Genomic DNA, 21,684 nt, shown 5'->3' with positions numbered 1-21,684 from the left:
TGGTACAACAGGAAAACATAAACCAAAAATAAATGCCAACTCAATTCTGGCCACTCTGTACAAAGACTTTTAAAAAAGTAAATAAAGGGCCTCTGAATTCAGCGATGGGGAATAAACACAAGCAACCTTCATCTGGCTTCTCCAAGCCAAGGGCACTGGCAAAGTCTCAGGTTTGTAAATAAAGTGGGACGTCTGTTACCAGGGCAGCTGCAGCCATCCACACACTGCTCCCGACACACTTCGGTGATACTCAGGCTCCGGCAGGTCCTGTGGCATGGGGACACACACTCCTTGTACTCCATGCCCGCGGGGCAGTCTGGTCCTGAAACAGAAAACCCAGGCGTCTCCCTGGAGCCAGTCCCCTCCAGGCAGCATCTCAAGGGCCAAGAGGTGCTCAGAGCCCTTGAGGCCCCTTTGTCTGGCCCCCCTGTCTTCAGTGCCCCATGGGCCATCTCCACTTCAGTGGCACCTCCCAGGCGATCCGCTGACCACTCCTGCCCCGAAGGGGCATCTTCCACCTTGTGGGGCCTGGTTAAGACTCAGCAGGGTCACCTGGCACCACCATGCTCCCCTCAGACACCTGATCCCCACGAACAACTAACCACTCGTTTGCTTCTCTGCTTTGTCCTTTTCCCCTAAACCCCTCTCTGAGGGATGCCAAATGCCTCCAGGCTGAAAATGCAAGGCCCCCAAGGCCACACAAGTCGGAAATGGGGTCTTCCATCCCATCCCTCTTCTGAGGGCTCCTCTTCCTCAAGAACTTGGGCTCGGGATTTCCCTGGTGTCCAGTGATTAGGGCTTTGCCTTCCAATGCAGGGGGCGTAGGTTTGATCCCTGGTCAGGGAGCTAAGATCTCGCATGGCCAAAATAAAATAAAATAAAACAGAAGGAATATTGTAACAAATTCAATAAAGACTTTAAAAATGGTCCACATCAAAAAAATTTTTTGAAAAAAGAAAGAGATTGGGTTCAATCAGACACCCCACCCAGAAATGGGCACACAGCATCTTCCAAGCTAGGGGATGGTCATTCTTAACTATGTCCCCTGAGTGGCAGGACAGCCCTCGGAGCTCATCACCTAAGCCTCTGTTCCCACTGGACCCAGCCCTTTATGGATAAGGACGGCTCTCCTTTGTCTCTCTACTGGCCGCTGACTGATGCTCAGGCGGAAGAACCAGAAGGACCTAGCATCCTAAACTACCTCTCCTCCAAGATACCTTGGTCATCTGACCCTCCTACCTTCAAAGACCTGAAAAGACAGCCAGTCCCCCTTCCAGAGGCGAACCCAGCTGTCAACAACCACCCTTCTCACACCCCCATAGCCAAGATGAAAAGCTCTAACTTAGAAGCTGGAAACACACACACACACACACACACACACACACGGAAAGGCGTGTGTGTGTGTGTGTGTGTGTGTGTGTGTGTGTGTGTGGTGTAAACATTTGGGCTGCCTGCCCTGCACCATCAGCCAGTGTGATCTACGGGAAGCCTGCGGGGGGCAGGGCAGGGGAAGGAGGAGGTCGCCTGCAAGTGACTGCAGCAGCTCCTAGTTCTTCACGATAATTTGGGAGTGGTGACTATCACGATGACTAGGGGCCCAGTGAGATTAGATGACTGGGTGCGGGGGAGGGATGGAGAGTACCAGCCAGAGGAGAGAAGGGGGGCAATGACAGGCAGGGACTTGAGAAAAGCCTGCCGGGATACCGACATCCCCGCCCTGCTCCTGGTCAGTTTCAGACTTGAACGGATGAGACCCCCCTGCAGAGCTTGGGGAACAGCTTTTGAGTCCACGAGGAAGCGGAGGAAGCGGGGAGGCCGGGCGTGACAACAGAGGCAGGAGAAGCGATATGGGGACTTGGCCAGGGGGACCTTTCAAACCTCCTTGAAGCCGTTAGGGGGGGGACTCGCTCTGTGAGCCAGGAACAGGGGGCAGGAGCCGCGCGGGAACCGGGGCCTCGGTCAGCACCGGCTACTTGGGGTGGGACCCCCAGGACGGGCCCCGCCCACCCCGGCGGGAGGTGGGGTCCCGCGCAGACTCACGGCAGGAGCTGTGGTCCGCCCAGCCGTACAGCAGCATCCCTTGCTGGGCGCAGGCGCGGGCGTACTCCAGAAGCACCGGGCAGGGGCAGCGCAGCCCCTGGACGCATGCGCACAGCATCCGCTCACACAGGGCCACGAAAGGCTCGGGGTCCACCAGAGCGTGGCAGCGGGCGAACACGGAGGCCGTCTTCAGAAGCTGGCACTGCTCCCACAGGCCCTGCGGGAAGGAGAGGCCACCTAGGAAGGCTGCCACTCACACGGCCGGGTGTCCCCTGACCTCGAGGCTTGGAGACCCGCCACGCCCGGAAATCCAAGACCGCTCTCTCACACCCAGGAGGTGCTTGTCCACGTCTGTCAGACGAAACGGTCCAGCAGTTCGTGGAACTCTGTCGGACCCCTGTTTGGTGGGGCGCCCCCAGGCCAGGGCAGCCTTGTGAACTGAGCCCTGGAAATGCAGATGCCAGGGGCCTGGCCTGCAGGGGCAGACAGTGTCCTCTGAAGGGCAAGGGTAAAGAGGTTCTGTGAGTGAAAGGAGCAGAACTTGAAGTTCTTGTGGAAATTCACCAGAGGCTTGAGGATCCCAGTGAGGAAGGCCAGGCATCTGATCCGCACCCACGTGGTCACCTCCCCTCCCTGAGCTTGGTTCCTCCATCAGAGATGAGGTTTACAAAGCAGACCCTCCAGGCTTCATCCCCAGAGACTTAAACTCCATGTGTCAGGGATGAAGCTGAGCAAACATTTCCAAGATGGTTCCTGGGATGGACCAGACTGGACCAGTTCCCATCAGCAAAAACATGCCTGGACTCTACAGAGTGTCCCAGGGGTGCTGCCAGGTTAGGGATGTTCCTAGGTTTTATCACTTTGTTGACAACCTAAACCCCATAACACAAGCAGGTTTGGAACTGTTCTCACTAATGACTCCTGGACACGTTAGTATAAACACCCCTCCCTGTAAGCTGTATTTGTGAGCATCTTCACATTCTGCATTTTGGTAATTTTTCTCAGTAACATGCATGCCAAGTCTCTTCGGTCGTGTCTGACTCTGTGCGACCCTATGGACTACAGCCCGCCAGGCTCCACTGTCCTTGGGATTCTCCAGGGAAGAATACTAGAGTGGGTTGCCATTTCCTTCTCCAGGGGATCTTCCCAACCCAGGGATCGAACCCACGTCTCAGGTCTACCTGTGTTGGCAAGCAGGTTCTTTACCACTAGCGCCATATCAGAGATGTTAAATCATGAAAAAAAAAAAAGCATTCATAATTTTTAAACTCGTGTTTTTGTTTTTCACAATTTAACATTTCTGAAATCAGAGCACATCTTAAAATCAATATTGCACTTTGTCTTCAATTTGACATGAGGCAGTATTGTTGCTATAACTGATGCCCACAGGGTACACGATTTCCTTCCTGTACAGGCATGTTCTCAGAGTGAAGGGAAGCCAGCTGTTGATGGAAGGACTTCAGCTAAAATGAAGGAAGTACAAGAAGAGCGAGCTGAGTCCTGGAGGGTCAATCAGAGCAAATCCGCATTCATAAAGGGGATGGTGAAAAAGAGCAAACAAGTGACCAATTTTCAGGAGAGAGAACTCCAATCTCCTCTAAGTGTACAAGGTCAATCAGGACACGGCTGGTTCTGATCAAGGAGCTAGCCCCGTGGTCTCTAGAGGAATAGAAATCTGACCCAGTGCTTCTTCCCACCTGCGAGAGCCACCTGGGGGGAGCCCCAGGGTCATGTGGTGGTCCCGGGGAAATGTGTGTCCTGTCCACAGTGCCCTGCCCTTGCCTGACTTGCACAGTTTGCCATCAGAACCAGGGCCCTGATCTCCATAGGCCCCTGGGAGGACCCAGGGAGCTCCGAGGCCAGCTGGCCCAAGCAGTTGGGCGTAACTGGTTCCCTCTGCACCTGAGAAAAGCAGCAGTCACATGGACTGCTAAATTGCAAAGCTGCAGCAAGCAGGCTTGTGCAAGGATTATTAGCAGCTCTGCAAACTGAGAGCTGTGGCTGAGAACAGCCTCCCTCCCTCCATGACCCTACCCTCCTGAGCTCTCCCCCGCACCCTCACATGGCAGAGAAAAAGGACAGGCTTAAGTCCAGCTTTGCCCCAGTGTGGCGGTTGGGATGGGGACAAAGCTCATTGTTCCATGGAAAAGGGCATCCTGGAGTAAAACGAGACTCCAGCTGCAGACACTGCCTCACAGGTGGACACGTGGAGCAAGTGACTGATGAACAAAGATGGCCGCCTTGGGCCTGTGTTGCCAAGGTGATGACATGCGCCGGTCCTTTACCACCCGAGCACTTCAGGGGAAGCTGAGGTTTCTGAAGACAACGCCAGCAAGAGTCCTGCCCTGGCTGTGGTATGACATCACACCCCCGGGCCCAGCTTCTGCCTCTTCCCTGTGCTGGCTGTGTGACCCTAGCTGCTTACCTAACCCCACCTCCTCTGTGGCTGCAGTAATAACAGCGCCTATTTGAAAAGACTATGGCAAACTATGACTGCACCACACTATGGCTTGGACCCTGAAAAGACATAAGTCAGAGCTATGTGTTTTCCAGTAGTCATGCACAGATGTGAGAGTTGGACCATACAGAAGGCTGAGCGCTGAGGAACTGATGCTTTCGAATTGTGGTGTTGAAGAAGACTCTTGAGAGTCCCTTGGACAGCAAGGAGATCAAACTAGTCAATCCTAAAGGAAATCAATCCTGAATATTCATTGGAAGGACTGATGCTAAAGCTGAAGCTCCAGTGCTTTGGCCACCTGATAACTCATAAGAGCTGACTCATTAGAAAAGACCCTGATGCTGGGAAAAATTGAGGGCATGAGGAGAAGGGGGCGACAGAGGATGAGATGGTTGGATGGCATCGCCAACTCAATGGACAAACGCCGGGAGACAGTGGAGGACAGGGGAGTCTGACGTGCTGCAGTCCGTGGGGTCACAAAGAGTTGGCTGTGACTTAGCGACTGAACAACAATCTGAAAGGACGAAAGTGAAGACTGGATGGAATAACGCACGCCAGAGGCTTAGCCTTAGAAATGGTGACCCCGTTTCACCATCATCATTGTCACTGACATTGATATCCTGGCCACCAGAGAGAGCCCTTCCACTGTCCTTACTGCCATCAGGCATCTCTTCAGAATAGTGAACAGGTCGCCAGCAGGACAGAAGGATATTTTTGTCCCTTTTCCCATCTCCATCTGCCTGGGTTGTACAGGGGTGAATGGTTGCAAAGGCAACACTATCAATTCACTAGTATCTTGGGGGTTCCCTGGTCAACAGAGGGCTGCTGTTATTGATCTTTTCTTTGGGATAGTCACAGTCCTCCAGAACAAGGTGGGTGTCTTTCCAGTGGGGCTGGCTGGGGGAGGACCCCACTTTTCTTTCTAGTAGACATCACTGGCACCTGAGACTTCGGGAAGGAGGCTGAGGCTTGTGTCTGATTCTTTCTATCCTGTCCCACTGCCTGGCCCATCAGAAATGCCACTCAGGATCTTCCCTGGTGGGCCAGGGGTTAAGGCTTCACCTTCCAAGGCAGGGGGTGAAGGTTCCATCCCTGCTTGGGGAACTAAGTTCAGCTAAGCCTCACAGCCAAAACACCAAAACATAGAACAAGCAGTCAGTTCAGTTCAGTCACTCAGTCGTGTCTGACTGTTTGCAACCCCATGAACCAGAGCACGCCAGGCTTCCCTGTCCATCACCAACTCCCAGAGTCCACCCAAACCCATGTCCACTGAATCAGTGATGCCATCCTACCATCTCATCCTCTGTTGTCCCCTTCTCCTGCTGTCCTCAATCTTTCCCAGCATCAGGGTCTTTTCAAATGAGTCAGCTCTTCGCATCAGGTGGCCAAAGTATTGGAGTTTCACCTTCAACATCAGTCCTTCCAATGAACACCCAGACTGATCTCCTTTAGGATGGACTGGTTGGATCTCTTTGCAGTCCAAGGGACTCTCAAGAGTCTTCTCCAACACCACAGTTCAAAAGCATCAATTCTTCCTCACTCAGCTTTCTTCACAGTCCAACTTTCACATCCATACATGACCACCGGAAAAACCATAGCCTTGACTAGACGGACCTTTGTTGACAAAGTAATGTCTCTGCTTTTTAATATGCTATCTAGGTTGGTCATAACTTTCCTTCCAAGGAGTAAGCATCTTTTAATGTCAATATGGTGACAAGTTCAATAAAGACATTAAAAAAAAAAAATGTGCTATGCTTTAGTCGCTCAGTCGTGTCTGACTCTCTGCAACCCCATGGACTGTAGCCCGCCAGGCTCCTCTGTCCACGGGGATACTCCAGGCAAGAACACTGGAGTGGGTTGTCATGCCCTCCTCCAGGCAATCTTCCCCACCAAGGGATCAAACCCAGGTCTCCCTCATTGCAAGTGGATCCTTCACTGTATGAGCCACAGAGAAGCTCTTTAAAAAAAGGTTCTCATAAAAAAAAATGTGGAGGAGATTACTGGTCTCTTACAGGGCAGTTGAGGGCACTCTTGGGGTAGGGGCAGGAGCTTGGGCAATTGCCTACCTCTTGCCACACACACAATTTGGAACCAGAGGGAAAAAAAAAAACAAAGGCAACTCCATGGGGTTTTCTAGTGGTGGCTCCCATCCATCGCCTGGGCTGTAGGACAGTGGCTTCAAGCAGTCCCTGCACCACATAACCAGCTCCCAGGCACAGGGACCAGGCCCCTCGGCGGACACAGAACCAGTCAGAGGAAGGGAGAAACCCAGGAGTCCAGGCGTCCCCTCTCCCTTTCAGAGCCCAGGGTGGGGGAGCAGGGTCCAGTGTGGCTCGTCTCCAGCTGGCCCACCTTCATCCCTGCTCGATGGAAAAGTGGGAATAGTACTCCAGCACATTTCCTGGGAGGTCCCTGGAGGTAGTAAATGGTTTTCAGAAAGCCTTAGCAAGAAGGGTAGGTTCTGATCACTTGCCTGCAGCAGGGAATAGATTTCTGCAGACATGGCCACCTCCCTTAGAACAGTTCCTGAGGCCTCGACCATCTGCATCTAAAGCCTGCCTAGCCTTTCTTTCTCAGAGGAAAGGGGAAAGCTGTCCTCTGGTCAGCCCTGGCCTGAGCTTGGTCATGAGAGTGACCACAGTGTGAAGGTCAGGGAGGATTTCCAGACGCCTGCCAGCCTTTAAAGCCCAACTGGCCTTATCCCACAACGGTAGCACAGTGGCACACCTGGCCTGCCATCTGCTCCTTCCAGGATCCCCTGATCCATCACCCGCATCCTGATTCATCCCAGGGCACACAGCCTGATTCGTCCCGGGGCACTCCATCCACTGTAGGGTCTGGTGAGCAGGCCTGGGTTTTCATGCCTATTACCACATGCCCTCATGGAACCCAAGTTATCTGTGATGTAGGTGTGCTTTGCCTGTCTCCTTGTCCACGGGAGCTGGACATAGTCATGACTGGCAGTGTTGGGTGGGTCAGGAGGACACAAGTTCCTGGGTGGCTGAGCACCCCTGCCAGGCCAGGCCCCAGGCAGGATACCTCCATGGACACAAGTCCAAGATGGAGCTACTGTGTCCTCTGAGAGCCATGGAGAGACAGGGACCAGCAGGAGGTGATCATATGGTCACTCAGCGAGCATTTAGCTGTGTGGTCAATAGAAAAGGCAAGTCTAAGCCCCATCCCCATTTGGAAGGCCGAGTCCCAGCATATGAGGGAGGCAGGGAGGCCTGGCCTTCCACGGCCTGAGCCCAGCCTCCTTCTCTTGCTCACCCCTCCGCCTCCCCACGTCCTGCATTGCTGATAGTTTCCTGAACACACCCCAATGTCTTGTTCAATTTCTTGCACATCTACTATGTCCAGGCGCTGTGCCAGGCAAGACCCACAATAGAAAGCTAGTTAGATGCTCCCATAGGCCCCTGGGTGCATCTGCTCTGGTCTCCATTTCCGGGGCCATTTCCCCATTTCCCTGCAGGCTTTTCAAAGACAGGAGCTGTATTCCCAAGTCACGCATGAAAGTGAAAGTGTTAGTCGATCAGTCGTGTCTGACTGTTGGTGACCCCACAGACTGTAGCTCACCAGGCTCCACCGTCCATGGGATTCTCCAGGCAAGAATACTGGAGTGGGTAGCCATTCCTTTCTCCAGGGGATCTTTCTGACCCAGGGATCGAACCCAAGTCTCCCACACTGCAGACCGATTCTTTATCATCTGGGCCACCAGGGAAGCCCAAGACATGCACAGCACCCTCCAGTTCTCAGGGAGTTTTCAATAGACCTGCACCAGGTATTTCCATGGGGAAGGTTTATATCACAGCCTGAAGACCTGGTCTCAATATAAACGTGTCTCCCCAAGAGTGTGGCCAATCACAGCAAGAAGGAAGCTGCCGCCGAGACACCAGGGAAGGAGGTACAGTCTGAACCAGGCTCTGGACACTACACAGGACTTACTTAGGTTTCAGGCCACACCAGACAAGGCCGACGGCCAAATTCAGGCAGCAGGAGACAGAGTAATTACGGTCGAGCCAAACCCTGCGTTGCTAACAGACGCCCCAGGAAAGGCACAGCTGCCCCTGGGACGCTGCTCCGATAGGTGAGTGCCTGGGCTTCTCCTAGCAGCTAATTCTGATCCTTGTCACGGTCCCAACCTTGTGGACTCTCCTTGAATCAGCTTCCGTTTTCTCCCAAGCTGGTCCTCCAGACCCTCTCTTTGTTTCTCCCCGAGTAAAGCACTAGGAGGTGTCTTTCTCTGGGCACTCCATCCACCGTAGGAATTGGTGAGCAGGCCTGGGTTCCCAAGCCTGTTGCCACGTGTCCTCACGGAACCCAAGCCATCCGTGACACAGGTGTGTCTCCATATGTCTCCTCATCCAAGGGAGTGGACACAGTCATGCCCGGCAGTGTTGGGTGGGCCAGGGGGACACAAGGAGTGGGTAGCTTCCTCTGACTGCTCATCACTCACCCAAGGCCACTGACCCATAGTGCCCCCAGCTGATGGCCCTGCAGAGTCTCCACCCTTTTCCTGCTCTAAGGACAGACAGACCACACCCCTCTCCCCTCTGTGGTGGTCTGTGCTCTCTGTAACCCAACGAATAAAGTTGTTTCAGAGACCAGCAGGTCACCCACTCCCACACAGAGGCCTGAAGACCCCTTCAAAGAACACAAACTTCAGGACTTCCCTGGTGGTCCAGAAGCTAAGACTCCACGCTCCCAATGCAGGGGCCCGGTCAGGGAACTAGATCCCTCATGCCGCAACTGAGATCCAGCACAGCCAAATAAAAATGAGAAAATATTTTTTAAATAAAGTTAAAATTTTTTTAAAGAACGCAAACCTCAGAGGCTAAATACAGCCTTTCTGATTTAGAAACTGAGGCAGGAGAGAATAAAGAATTCAATAGGTCAGTAGTTCTCAAAGTGTGGTCCAGGGACCCCCAACAAACTCCCAAGATCCTTGCAGGAATCCTCAAGATCAAAACTAGTTTCATAATAACACTAAGATGTCATCTGACCTTTATGCTCTCATTCTTTTGCAAAAGCACAGTGGAATTTTCCAGAGACTACATGATGTGTGGACTCACAACAGGCTGGCTGCAGATGCAAACGTAAGAACCAGCTGCTTTCTCTCAAGTCAGACAGTAAGGAGGTTTGTAGAACTGTGAGACAACACTATCCTCCTCTCAAGTTGTTGTTTTTTTTTTTTTTTTTTTGGTTTGGAATTTATACTCATTTTTATTAAAAAGATGGTATTTGTGTTAAATTGGAGAAGGAAATGGCAAGCCACTCCAGTATCCTCGCCTGGGAAATCCCATGGATGGAGGAGCCCAGCAGGCTACAGACCATGGGGTCACAAAGAGTCAGACATGACTTAGCAACTGAGCAAACACACATTCATGTTAAATATCATGTCTTAGTTTTAAATAAATGTATATGTTTACGATTTTTCTTTTTGATATCTAATAGGGTAAATATTCGGAGAAGGCAATGGCAACCCACTCCAGTACTCTTGCCTGGAAAATTCCATGGACGCAGGAGCCTGGAAGGCTGCAGTCCATGGAGTCGCAAAGAGTCGGACACGACTGAGCGACTTCACTTTCAATTTTCACTTTCATGCATTGGAGAAGAAAATGGCAACCCACTCCAGTGTTCTTGCCTGGAGAATCCCAGGGACAGGGAAGCCTGGTGGGCTGCTGTCTATGGGGTCGCACAGAGTCAGACATGACTGAAGCGACTTAGCAGCAGCAGCAGGGTAAATATTGACAGGGATAAGCCATATAAGCACACACTCTGGGACTTCATTAGTGGTGCAGTGGCTAAGACTCTGTGCTCCCAATGCAGGGGGCCTGGGTTCAATCCCTGGTTATGGAACTAGATCCCATATGCCGCAACTAAGAGTTTAAATCCTGCAACTAAAGGCCGCCCACGCTGAAATGAAGATCGAAGATCCCACGTTCAGCAACTAAAGCGCATCTAAATAAAAAATAAATATTATTTCTAAAAAGCAGAATCTTTGGGTTCCTCAATTATTTTTAAGAGTGTAAAGCAGTCCTCAGCCAATTTAGTTTGCCAACAGCTATACTGGTGAAGGAGTCACTGAGCTGAACTCAAACCCTGATTTCACCCCACAGGCCAGGCACCTGCCACTTAGCCACAGTTCACCTGGTTTTCCACAACCCCAATGCCCCCCTCCCCGCCTTGTTTCCTATCAGTCAGATTAGAAAACAGTGTAGCCCAGTGGATATAGCACAGGTTTTAGAAAGACCGACCCCATCGCTCACAAAATGTGTGACTTCAGGAAGATCATCTCCCCTCTTGGTACCTTTATTTCCTCACCCTTAAAAGAGGGAGATTGTGGAAGAGATGGAAAGTTGTCTGGATCTGTTCCTCCCTTCTTTCTTCGAAAACTGCTGGGCACAGAGCCACTGAGAACAAAGATTTGATTTTTCAGCCTCCCTTGCAGCTGGGAGTGGTCGTAAGACTAAGCTTTGCTCCCCTCGCTAACCCCAACATAAGCAGGAAGGTCGTGTGTGACTCCCAAGAAGCAGCCTCCAAAGGAAGAGGTGCTTCTTCCAACCCTTCTCTTTCTGTGACTGGAATGTGGTCATGATGTCTGATGCTTAAGCTGCCATTTGGGGCCATGAGGCTGAGGACAACAGGGAAACAAGACTGAAGGACCCTTCACCCAACACCATGGCATCAGTACTGGACATCCCCCTCTGAACTCCTTCTCAGTGAGAGAGAGATGCACTGCTCTACCTTGAAAGCTGTTTCTACTTTAGCTCTCCTGGCACAGCAGGACCTAGTCTTAACTGAGATGGCAATGCCTGCCTTCAACTTTCCTGCAAAATAAAACTAAATGACGTAACACAGGGAGTGCAATCGACTGCTCTTAACTATTCTCGTTGCCTGCTGTCAGTACTAGCCAACAGCTCGAAGATGGCTTCTCCTCAGCTCTCTGCTAAACCATTCTGGCAGGGAGACCAAAGAGGGTCAGCTAATTCACTTCCAGCATCTCCCTGGCTCCGATGCCCAGCATTAGCTACTTCTCCCTTCCTGCATCTCTCGTCTGTGGTGCCAGAGGCTGGCGAGAGTGCGCCAGCCCCGGTCCATCAAGCCATGACCTCACCCTGCCTGGGTGGGTGTGCAGACCCAATTGGAGTCCAACTTAATCACATTTTCAGTTCATTAAAAAGCACCAGGCCTCCTCCCTGGAGATGCTAAGCCAGTTGGAGGGAGAAGGAGAGAAAAAAGTTCATCTCCCCAAGGGCAGACGGGGTGGGGGCGGTGGGGATCGAGGAGATAAAAAACAGGAGTGAGAGATCTGGAGCTTAGCTCTTGTGTTGGTTCTGGAACAGTTGACAAAGGAGCAGGGGTGGGGGGCATTCCTAGGTCTGGAGTGAACAAAGGGGAAACTAACAGATAAAGTGCAGGATTGTTCAGCCCAGCCCTGAAGTGGGTGTTCAGCGGCTGCCCCCTGGGGAGGTCTGGAGGCGCCTAGACCTGAAGTGGTCCAAAGCGGTGGGTTCAGGAATTCACCCCCAGGGAAGGGCCCAGTTTCTTATTGTTCAGCCTGCAAGGATGAGTGGGGAGGGTTGCTGATTCTATTTATAACTTCTGCCTGGCTTGGGATTCCCTCCCACATTCCAAGATCTGGCTCAAAAGACCCCATGAAACTGGCTGATAGATTTCCACTAAACGGATGCTTTCTGTGAAGCTGGAGATTCCTCTCTCTGAGATAGAGTACAGCCTTCATGAGAAGTAAGATAACTGGATATGTCCCTGAAGTCCCCAGTGCCATGGGAGATGGCTACAGAACCCTCCAAAGGACCCATCTCCCGCTCTGTGCTCCTGGGCAGCATCTGAGCATGGGTCAGGGCAGGACCAGCTGGCCGGGAGGACAAAGGCCTGGCATCAGCCCCGGGTTCCCAGTTTGGGGTCTGTCCAAGCTCTGGGTCTGGAACAGCTCCACCCACCCTGCTCCCAGTCAGAAAAGGTCATCAGCTCTGTGATAAGAACTGTTGCACCACATGCCCCTCAACTGACTCCGGATGGCATTCACATGGTCCTCTTTCATGGCTGTTCACTGTCTCCTCTGTGTCTTGTCCCTGAGTGAGATTGCAAAAACAACCTCAATAAAAAACATCTCAGTAAATATGTGCCATCAGGCCCCTGCAGCTTCCTATCCTTGCCAGGAGAGGAGGAAGGGAAAGAAAGCCACTTGGGAAAAGTCTCAGGAATGTGTGTGTGTGTGTGTCTATGTGTATATACATGTGTGTGTGCATATGTGTGTGTGTCTTTGTATGTGCATGTGTCTAAGTGCATATGTGTATGTATAGGTATAAAGTGTGTGTGTGTGTGTGTGTGCCTATGTGTAAACTAAGCTTTAGTTTTCCGCTAAACTAAAGCATCCGTTTAGTGGAAATCTATCAGCCAGTTTCATGGGACCTTTTGAGCCAGATCTTGGCATATGGGGGGAAGTGTGCTGGGTTAGGGATACAGCAGTGGCAATGGCACCCCCCTCCAGTACTCTTGCCTGGAAAATCCCATGGACAGAGGAGCCAGCCTACCAGTAGGCTGCAGTCCATGGGGTCACTAAGAGTCGGACACAACTGAGCAACTTCACTTTCACTTTTCACTTTCACGCGTTGGAGAAGGAACTGGCAACCCACTCCAGTGCTCTTGCCTGGAGAATCCCAGGGACGGGGGAGCCTGGTGGGCTGCCGTCTATGGGGTCACACAGAGTCGGACACGACTGAAGCGGCTTAGCAGCAGCAGCAGCAGGGATGCATTTGCATCTGCTTAATTTAAGGGTAGCTTCCCTGGTGTAGGCAGGCAAAGAATCTATCTGCAATGCAGAAGACGAGGGAGACTCAGGTTCAATCCCTGGGTGGGGAAGATCCCCTGGAGGAGGAAATGACAACCCACTCCAGTATTCTTGCCTGGGAAATTTCATGGACAGAAGAGCCTGGCGGGTTACAGTTCATGGGGTTGCAGAGAGTCAGACACGACTGAGCAACTGAACACACACACAATTTAAGCAAAAACTTGAAACCCAGTGGCAGCCCCTGAACTCTGCCATGAGGCTAGACCTCCAAAGGCAGAATGGCCAGCGTCACTGTCCCACCACCACCACCAGCCCGCGGGCTCCCTGCCCCTCCTGCCTCCCTGCACTCAGATGAGTGAGGGGATTTGCCGGAAAGGGAAAGGGTGCTTATTTTCTCAGTGGTCGGTATCGGGCAGAGCTTTGCTGGTCTTCAGAGGGGAGACTGAGCTGCAGAACAGGGGTGCGACTACGTGAGGACACAGCAAAGCTCTAGAAACTGTGGATTTTGGCAAAGTTGGCAAAGTCCCCAAAACAAATCCTCACTCCTTAACCTCTGGATGACTTGAGAGAGCAGTTCTCATACCACAGAAAGGGGAATGTGTATGTGTGTGTGTACATGTGTGTATGTATGTGTGTGCATATGTGTGTATGTGTGTGCATGTGTGTATGTGTATTTACAGGCGTATATCATGTATGTGTGTGTCTGTGTATATGTGTGTCTTTGAGTGTGTTGCATACGTGTATGTATATATGTATTCGTGTGTATGTGTATATGTTTGTGTACTGTATGTGTGTATGCATGTGTATATATAGGTGTGTATGTATTGTGTGTGTATATGAGTGTGTGTGTGTATACGTGTGTATAAATAGGCATGTATATGTGTGCATAAGTGAAGTGAGTGAAGTCGCTCAGTCGTGTCCAACTCTTTGCGACCCTGTGGACTGTAGCCTACCAGGCTTCTCCGTCCATGGGGTTCTCCAGGCTTGTGTTCAAAACCCAACTCAGATCTACTCATCGCTGGGACCAAGTGGGTGGGCCCCCTCTGCAGAGCCAGGTCAGGTCCCCGATAACTAACTCCTCCAGGGTTCCTGGATTACAAGGATCTCTTCTTGAGATATACTGACCTTCCCTAAACCAGACTCTCCCGGCACAATTGCTCTCTTTTAAGAATCACAACTATTCTACCAAACAAACAAACGTAACAAAATTCATCCCAATCTCCAAGAAAAGTCTATTCTAGGCCATGAACGCAGGAGGTCAGGAGAGGAAGCAAGGATGCCAGGAGTGGACATGGCCAGTAAGCCCTCAGCTCTGCCAGGGAACTGAGTCCCTCTGCCACCAGGTCACCTCCCTCCAGGCCTGTGAGCTTCCTGCCAGGGCAGCTGTGGGCAGAAATAGGAGAAAGAGCTGGGTAGGCACTTCGCAAATAAAAGGCGTGGGCAATATTTCATGCAGGGAACTGTTATGGTCATTCAAAAGTAAACGTGAGTGTTTACAAATGTCAGCTCCAGCGCAGACAGGTGACTTCTTAGGGGAAGAGGCTTTACAGGTGAACGGTGGGCTCTTCAGAGGAGAAGGCAAGGGGGAGAAGATGTGCAGACACAAACAGCAACAGAACAAAAGAAATAAGGATTGTGTTCACTCGCACACACACAAAACGCTAAAATCAGAACCAGTGGAAAACAGGCAATCTGGGGCTGTTAGGTGACTGACAGGAGCACCACTGGACGCGAAGTCCTGAGTAAGATTTGGAGAAAGCAGACTGCAAGGATCTTGCTTCCCCAGTATTCAGCACCACTGAGGGCGCTTCCCTTGTGGCTCAAGACGGTAAAGAATCTGCCTGCAGTGCAGGACACCCAGATTTGATCTCTGGGTCAGGAAGATCCCCTGGAGAAAAGAATGTCGACCCATTTCGGTATTCTTACCTGGAGAATTCCACAGACAGATGAGTCTGGCAGGCTACAGCCCATGGGGTCACAACAAGTTGGACACGACTAAGCGACTGCTGCTGCTGCTTCTGCTAAGTCACTTCAGTCGTGTCCAACTCTGTGCGACCCCATAGACGGCAGCCCACCAGGTTCCTCCGTCCCTGGGATTCTCCAGGCAAGAACACTGGAGTGGGTTGCCATTTCCTTCTCCATTCATGAAAGTGAAAGTAAAGTGAAGTCACTCAGTCGTGTCTGACTCTTAGCAACCCCATGGACTGTAGCCCACCAGGCTCCTCCCATCCATGGGATTTTCCAGGCAAGAGTACTGGAGTGGGGTGCCATTGCCATCTCTGAACTAAGCGACTAACACTCCCTAAATTCCTTAAAACAGCACTTTCCCAGCAGAGGATGGTAAAGTGTCTCAAGAAAAGGGTGTCTTTTTCTAATTAGAAAGAACATCGCATAGACCAGCTGCATCCCCCACCCAGCCTCCCGGAGCCCTGGGCTTCACACTGCAGACAGGACTGCAGGATAAAAACTAAGACCCCTGTGTAAGGTTCAACCTACGCTGACATTTCCTAGGCTGTCAGATTTTTTTTTTTTTTAAGTGACCTAAGGATCTTTCTAAAACCTTCACTGTGCAGTGGAGTTACCTGCAAATGAATACCAATTATTTGAGTATCTATAGCTTGGCACTTTTTATTACTAGGTCTGCACCCTAAGCCCCAGACGCCAGCAGCCCTGCCCTCGGAGAAGCTAAATAGAACGGCAAATCTGTGTGCAATCAAACAAGCCATTATGCATCCCAGTAGAGAGGCTCCGGTTTTGTTGGCATAACAAGGAAACATTCATTCCCCTGGGTATAAGTAATATGACCTGGCTCTCAACGAGCTGACTCCTTGCTGCTACCTTGGAAAGACAGAGAGCTCCTGGCGGCTGGGTCAGCACCATCTCCCCTACCGAACACTTGGCCACAGTGGCAGACACTTGTAAAGGTATTTACCAGCCCTGACTTCTGACTGAACCCAGTGACCCAGTGACACCCAACAGGCTGTAGACAATTCCAGAGATGGCAGTTATCACCTCCCTGGAGATGTCTTTGTGCTTCCCAGCCAATGAGGGCGCCCCGCTCATGGACAAACACAGCTTGATTGGATGATGAAGCCCCGCCCCCTCTTCTCAGGTAAACAGCCTGAAACTAGAGTTCGGGAGGAACTTGTGCCTTGGGAGGTGTGAGTGTTCGGGGGCCTTGGCCCAGCTCTGAGAACTTAGTAACCAGTTTCTTAAACTGCTCCCAGGACACTGGTTAGTAAGAACCTTAACACCCAGGAGACAAAGTGAGTAGCGAGTGTACAGCTGGAGCTCCCAAAGGCCCAGGGGAAACAAACAGGGCCTCTGGATTCTCTGCCCTCACCTCCCATCCCCCTCTGTCTCCAGGAGACAGAGTGCCAGGCTGCCTCCTCCACTCGGGCCTCTGTATCAGATTTCCCCGTTTGGAAATCCTGTCTTCACCCCCCACTTCTTAGGTGTAAATGAGAGTATTCCTTTGTACCCTGAGGGTGGGAGCATTTATCTTGAGCTTATCCTGTGATGCCTGTGTTTTGCAAACTAAAGTGAGACAAAGGCCATGCCCTGGGTATCAGAGGTGCCCATGAGCTGCCCACCTAACTCGCCAACTAACCCCCCCACCCCCTACCCCTCCTATCCCCCATCACACACCTCAATCCTACCCCTGCCTAGAGAACACTGGAAAGGGCAGAAGACAGCTAACTACAACCATAGGTGGAAGTTTAAGTTTGGAAACAAAAGGAAGAAATTATAAAATCCCTTCTTCTCTGCTCCTCGCTGCTCAGGGCTCCTGGAGCCCCCTCAGCCCCAAATTCCCCTGGGTTACAAGCAGCCCCAGAAGGAAAGCCGGCTTCTGCCTGTTCCCCACCCTCCGTGTCCAGGTGCCTCTGAACCTCACTCTCCTTCTAACCCCACACTGTGCTCAACTGCCCCAGAAAGAATGGGGTTATAGCTGGAGAAGAGGAGAGAAAGAAGGAATTTTGAGCTTAGCACTTCAAGTGCTGTGTGTGTTTGGCCTGAGCCTGGTAGGCTGCAGTCCATGGGGTCGCTACTAGTCGGTCACGACTGAGCGACTTCACTTTCACTTTTCACTTTCATGCATTGGAGAAGGAAATGGCAACCCACTCCAGTGTTCTTGCCTGGAGAATCCCAGGGACAGGGGAGCCTGGTGGGCTGCCATCTATGGGGTCGCACAGAGTCAGACACGACTGAAGCGACTTAGCAGCAACAGCAGCAGCACCCCACTCCTGCTCTCAAATTGCGGCCACCCCAGGGGCAAATGCAAACTCAGAAGTAATAATAACAACAATAACAGCTCAGCCAATTGAGCCCCACTGGGCTAAGCACTCCACATGTATCCTTTTATCCTTACAGTGGCCCGTAAGGATACGTGGAGCAGGCACTTGTCCTGTGTTTCTTTTACATATGTGGAAACTGAGGCTTAGAGAAGGCAAGTGTCCTCCCCAGAGTTATCGGTCTGATAAATGGTCCAGGGATAGGAAAGCTGGAAGGGCTACAAGGGCAAGTGTCTGCTATTTCAAAGTTTTCCTGAAAAGAAGAGGGAACTACCCCCTTTCCCAAGACAACACCCTCTCCTCCTGGGGTTTGGAACTCAGCCTGTCTCTCAGCTGCCAGTTCTGTGCTATGTTCTAGGTGACGGAGATGTTTAGGGACTAGCCGGGAAACCCTAGCACCACTGAAACGCTGGAAACCCAAGGAAAAGAGGCGTTAGGAATGGACTTGTTGATTCATTAGAGATTGTGTTTCCAGTGTAGTCAGCTGAAATGAGCATGACCCAGAGCATTTTCCTGCGCCTGACATACTCCTTGGTTCAGAAGATAACTGTTCCTTGAAAGTGGAAAGACAGTAACTAATAATGAAGCTTTCTCATGCTAAGGTAAGGGTGTGTGTGTGTGCACTGTGGTGAGTTTTATTTAGCTTCTGGAATAGGAGTAAGCTAGAGTTTCTCCACTTGTGTGCAGATTTGTTCTACACATGAAGAATCCTCAGTTATGACTGTGGGGTGGCCCATTCCCTGGATAAATGACCCCACCTAATTTGCATCCATCCATCCATTGAATATTTACTGAGTGAAAGTGTTAGTCACTTCAGTTGTGTCCACCTCTTTGTGACCTCATGGACTGTAGCCCTCCAGGCTCCTCTGTCCATAGGGATTTCCCAGACAAGAACACTGGAGTGGGTTGCCATGCCCTCCTCCAAGGGATCTTCCCGACCCAGGGATCAAACCCAGGTCTCCTGCATTGGAGGCATCTGAGCCACCAGGGAAGCTCTATTATCAACTCTCTCTTTAGCTCAACCCAGAGAAACACACAATCAAAGAGTTTTAGAGCTGAAGGCAGCAAGATTCATGGAGCCAGACTCCTGAGGGAAAACAAGTCTGGAATCATCACTTGGGTGGCCTGAGGTGGTACAGCCAGAACAGCAGAGGAGGGGGCAGGGCAGGGTGTGGACTCTGACTCTGCAGTGCTTGCTGATGACTCAGGGCAGCTCCTTAATCGCACCCCTCCACCCAGCTCTGGTTTCCTCATCACTCTGCACAACCACACAGTCCCAGAGGAGGGGCTTACTTGGCCTGTCAAGTCCCATCATGGCAGCGGTTCTGGGGATAAGCAGAGGTCACTCTCTCCCTGCATGATGGTAAGTTGGAACATCGTGCATGCTCCCTGGATGGGAGGCAGGGAGGTGACGCTGTCAGGTAGCCAAGCTCTACAGGGGACATTGCGTGCAATGCAGACGCCCTTCGGAGCAGGACTCACCCACTGGAAGCTGAGCGCGTTGGCTGCTGGGGGCTCATAGCTGAGTCTTTCTGCAGGCACCGCCCTCAGTCTAGGGGAGCTGTCCTGCCTCCTCGTCCAGAGGCAGCCTCCACCCAGTGACCGACTGGTCAGTGTGGGCCGCCTCGCCCCATGGGGCCACCCAGCTTTCAGAACTCCTTGAAGGGCCAGCTGAGGCCTTGATTGGAACTACACAGCATTCAGCTTCTCCCCCTGCACAGCCCTGCCTCTCTCACACCCTGAGAGCCACTCCCTGCTCACAAACCTCCACTTTCCGGGAACCTGACTTACAAGGATCTCAATCCCGAGACAGCCGCGGAGTCTCTGAGCGCAGCCTGTTCAGGACACTGCATGTTGACAAGAGCCCAGCTGCACCCCGGAACCATACTGCTCCCTCCTCCCTCAGCCCTGGCAGCCTGACCCCTGAGAAGAGGAGGTCCTCCATCGAGGGAGGTCTTTCCCACCTAAAGCGTCATCCTCCCAACACCCCCCACACAGAAGCACAGAGACCATCTTGTCTCCACCTACAGAAGGCGGAGGCAAGGTGCGTCCTGCAGCTCACTCCCACCTGGACCCCTTCTCCCCAAGGGGGATCATAAAGGGTAACCCTGAAGGGGAAGGAGCTGCTAAGAACTGGGGGAGAGATGGGCGGAGTCACCACCGGAGCTGAGACTCGGATGGAAGCACGTGGACAAGGAAGCCACGTGACCATGGAGGGAGCGAGTGAAGGGATGGGGCCACAAGCCAAGGAGATCCGCGCCCAAGGACCTGGAAGAGAGAGGGGGTCTCTCCCCTAGACCTCCGGAGGGACCCAGCTCCGCAGACACCTTGAAACCAAATTCAGCCTTCTGGCCTCCTGTACTGTAAGAATATATATCCATAGCTGTAAGTCACTGGGTTTGAGACAGTCAGCCACTCCAGCCTCAGGAAACTTTGACAACATCCAAGCTGGTGGCTGGTAGCAGGCCCTGCCCCTCCCCTCCCCACAACGTCTCCCCTCCCCCACCCAAATGTAAAGTAACCACCTCCCTGCTGATTATTAGTGAGACTTTGGGGCCTTGCCCCCTGTTTGTGCTTTATAACAACCACTTATCGGGCCCTTAAAAATATATGGTTTTCTAGACTTCCTTGGTGGCACAATGAATAAGAATCCACCTGCAATGCAGGGGACGCGGGTTCGATTCCTGGCCGGAGCAGCTAAGCCTGCGAGCCGCAGCTACTGCAGCCTGCACGCCCTAGAGCCCATGCTCTGCAACCAGAGGAGCCACCACAGTGAACAGGCCAGGGACCGCAACCGGAAAAAGCCCCCACAAAGCAACGAAGACCCAGAGCGCCCCAAAATAAATACTTTTTTAAATGGTTTTCCACAGCAGAATTTCAGACAGGTAGCAGGTGACAATGGGGATATTTGGGGCTGAGGGGGCGTTGGAATGTAAAACAGGAAAGTATAATAACTTGCTGTACTGACTCATTGGACCAGGCCCATCTCTAGAGTTCCAGGCCCAGGACAGTATTATTAACAAGATTAGGGTCAGCCCAACTCTAACCACAGTTGGTTTTCCAGAGGAAAGCGGCGCACGGGACACAGAGCAGCCAGAGGGACCCTCCAACGTGGACCCTGTCCTCCCCAGGATGGAGGACCTGGGTGGGACCTCATTTTGCCTCTTGACTCCTAAATCCCCGAACCACCCAGATCACGCCCAGCCTAGATGACCCACCTTCTGCAGCTCAGAGGAGATGTTGCAGGAGCTGCTGGGAGGGGACACCCGTGGGCACCGCTGCTCCTCACTGCTCAGGGCCCAGGAGTTTGCAAAGTCGTAGGGGTCTGAGGTCAGGGTTCCTGTAGAGAAAGGTTCAGGAGGATGGAGCCCTGGTCATGAGACCTGGGACTGCTGGGTGAAAACTCCGGGTCTGTAGGCACCTGAATCAGCTTTGTTTACATTTGAACATAGGCCTCTGCAGCAGGGGTTTTGATGTTATTTAGTTACTCAATCATGTCTGACTCTTTGTGACCCCATGGATTGTAGCCCACTACAGTGGGCTCCTCTGTGCTTGGGAATTTTCCAGGCAAGAATACTGGAGTGGGTTGCCATTTCCTCCTGCAGGGGATCTTCCCAATCCAGGGATCAAACCCATGTCTCTTGCATTGGCTGGCAGGTTCTTTACCACCAGGATTCTTTTCTGAGCCACCAGGGTAGCCCACATAAATGTTTATTAATTGAAATTTCCAGAAGAAAAATGAGGATTAGCAGTGGTTTTCACATAGTCCATATCACTATACTTCCTATTTCTCATGAACATACACATGCACGCACACACACGTGCACACGTACACATAAACTGGCCTTTTGGGCAGTGCAGAGGACCACCTTTTATAGATTTCATGTGCGAAGTTCCATCACAGTGGCACAGGAGGTCCTGTTCAGATCATCCAGCATTTATCAAACATCTACCATGTGGGGGATTCAAAGTTGAACCAAGTCAGGTCTGAGGATCCCCAAGATCTGATTTGAGGACGGATCTAGGCCTTGAGGCGGAATGCTAAGAGATAAAGTTCATGAGATAAATTGAGGTGAGGA

General features: G+C 51.8%; 1 protein-coding gene across 2 annotated transcripts in view; it reads right to left on the bottom strand.

Moving 5' to 3' along the window:
- The window catches only part of VWF (von Willebrand factor), a 122,820-nt gene that overhangs the window by 89,921 nt on the left and 11,215 nt on the right, over nt 1-21,684 (bottom strand). For both annotated transcript variants that reach the window (XM_068972235.1, XM_068972236.1), the window contains 3 exons: nt 20,824-20,945; nt 2,041-2,257; nt 200-322 (listed from right to left, as the gene is read on the bottom strand). In XM_068972235.1, the coding sequence (XP_068828336.1) occupies nt 200-322; nt 2,041-2,257; nt 20,824-20,945 (462 nt within the window). The remainder of the gene's footprint in view (nt 1-199; nt 323-2,040; nt 2,258-20,823; nt 20,946-21,684) is intronic.

Source organism: Capricornis sumatraensis, chromosome 4 (genome assembly GCF_032405125.1).
Source record: "Capricornis sumatraensis isolate serow.1 chromosome 4, serow.2, whole genome shotgun sequence".
Taxonomy (NCBI): domain Eukaryota; kingdom Metazoa; phylum Chordata; class Mammalia; order Artiodactyla; family Bovidae; genus Capricornis; species Capricornis sumatraensis.
This window is presented reverse-complemented; position numbering and strand designations above follow the sequence as displayed.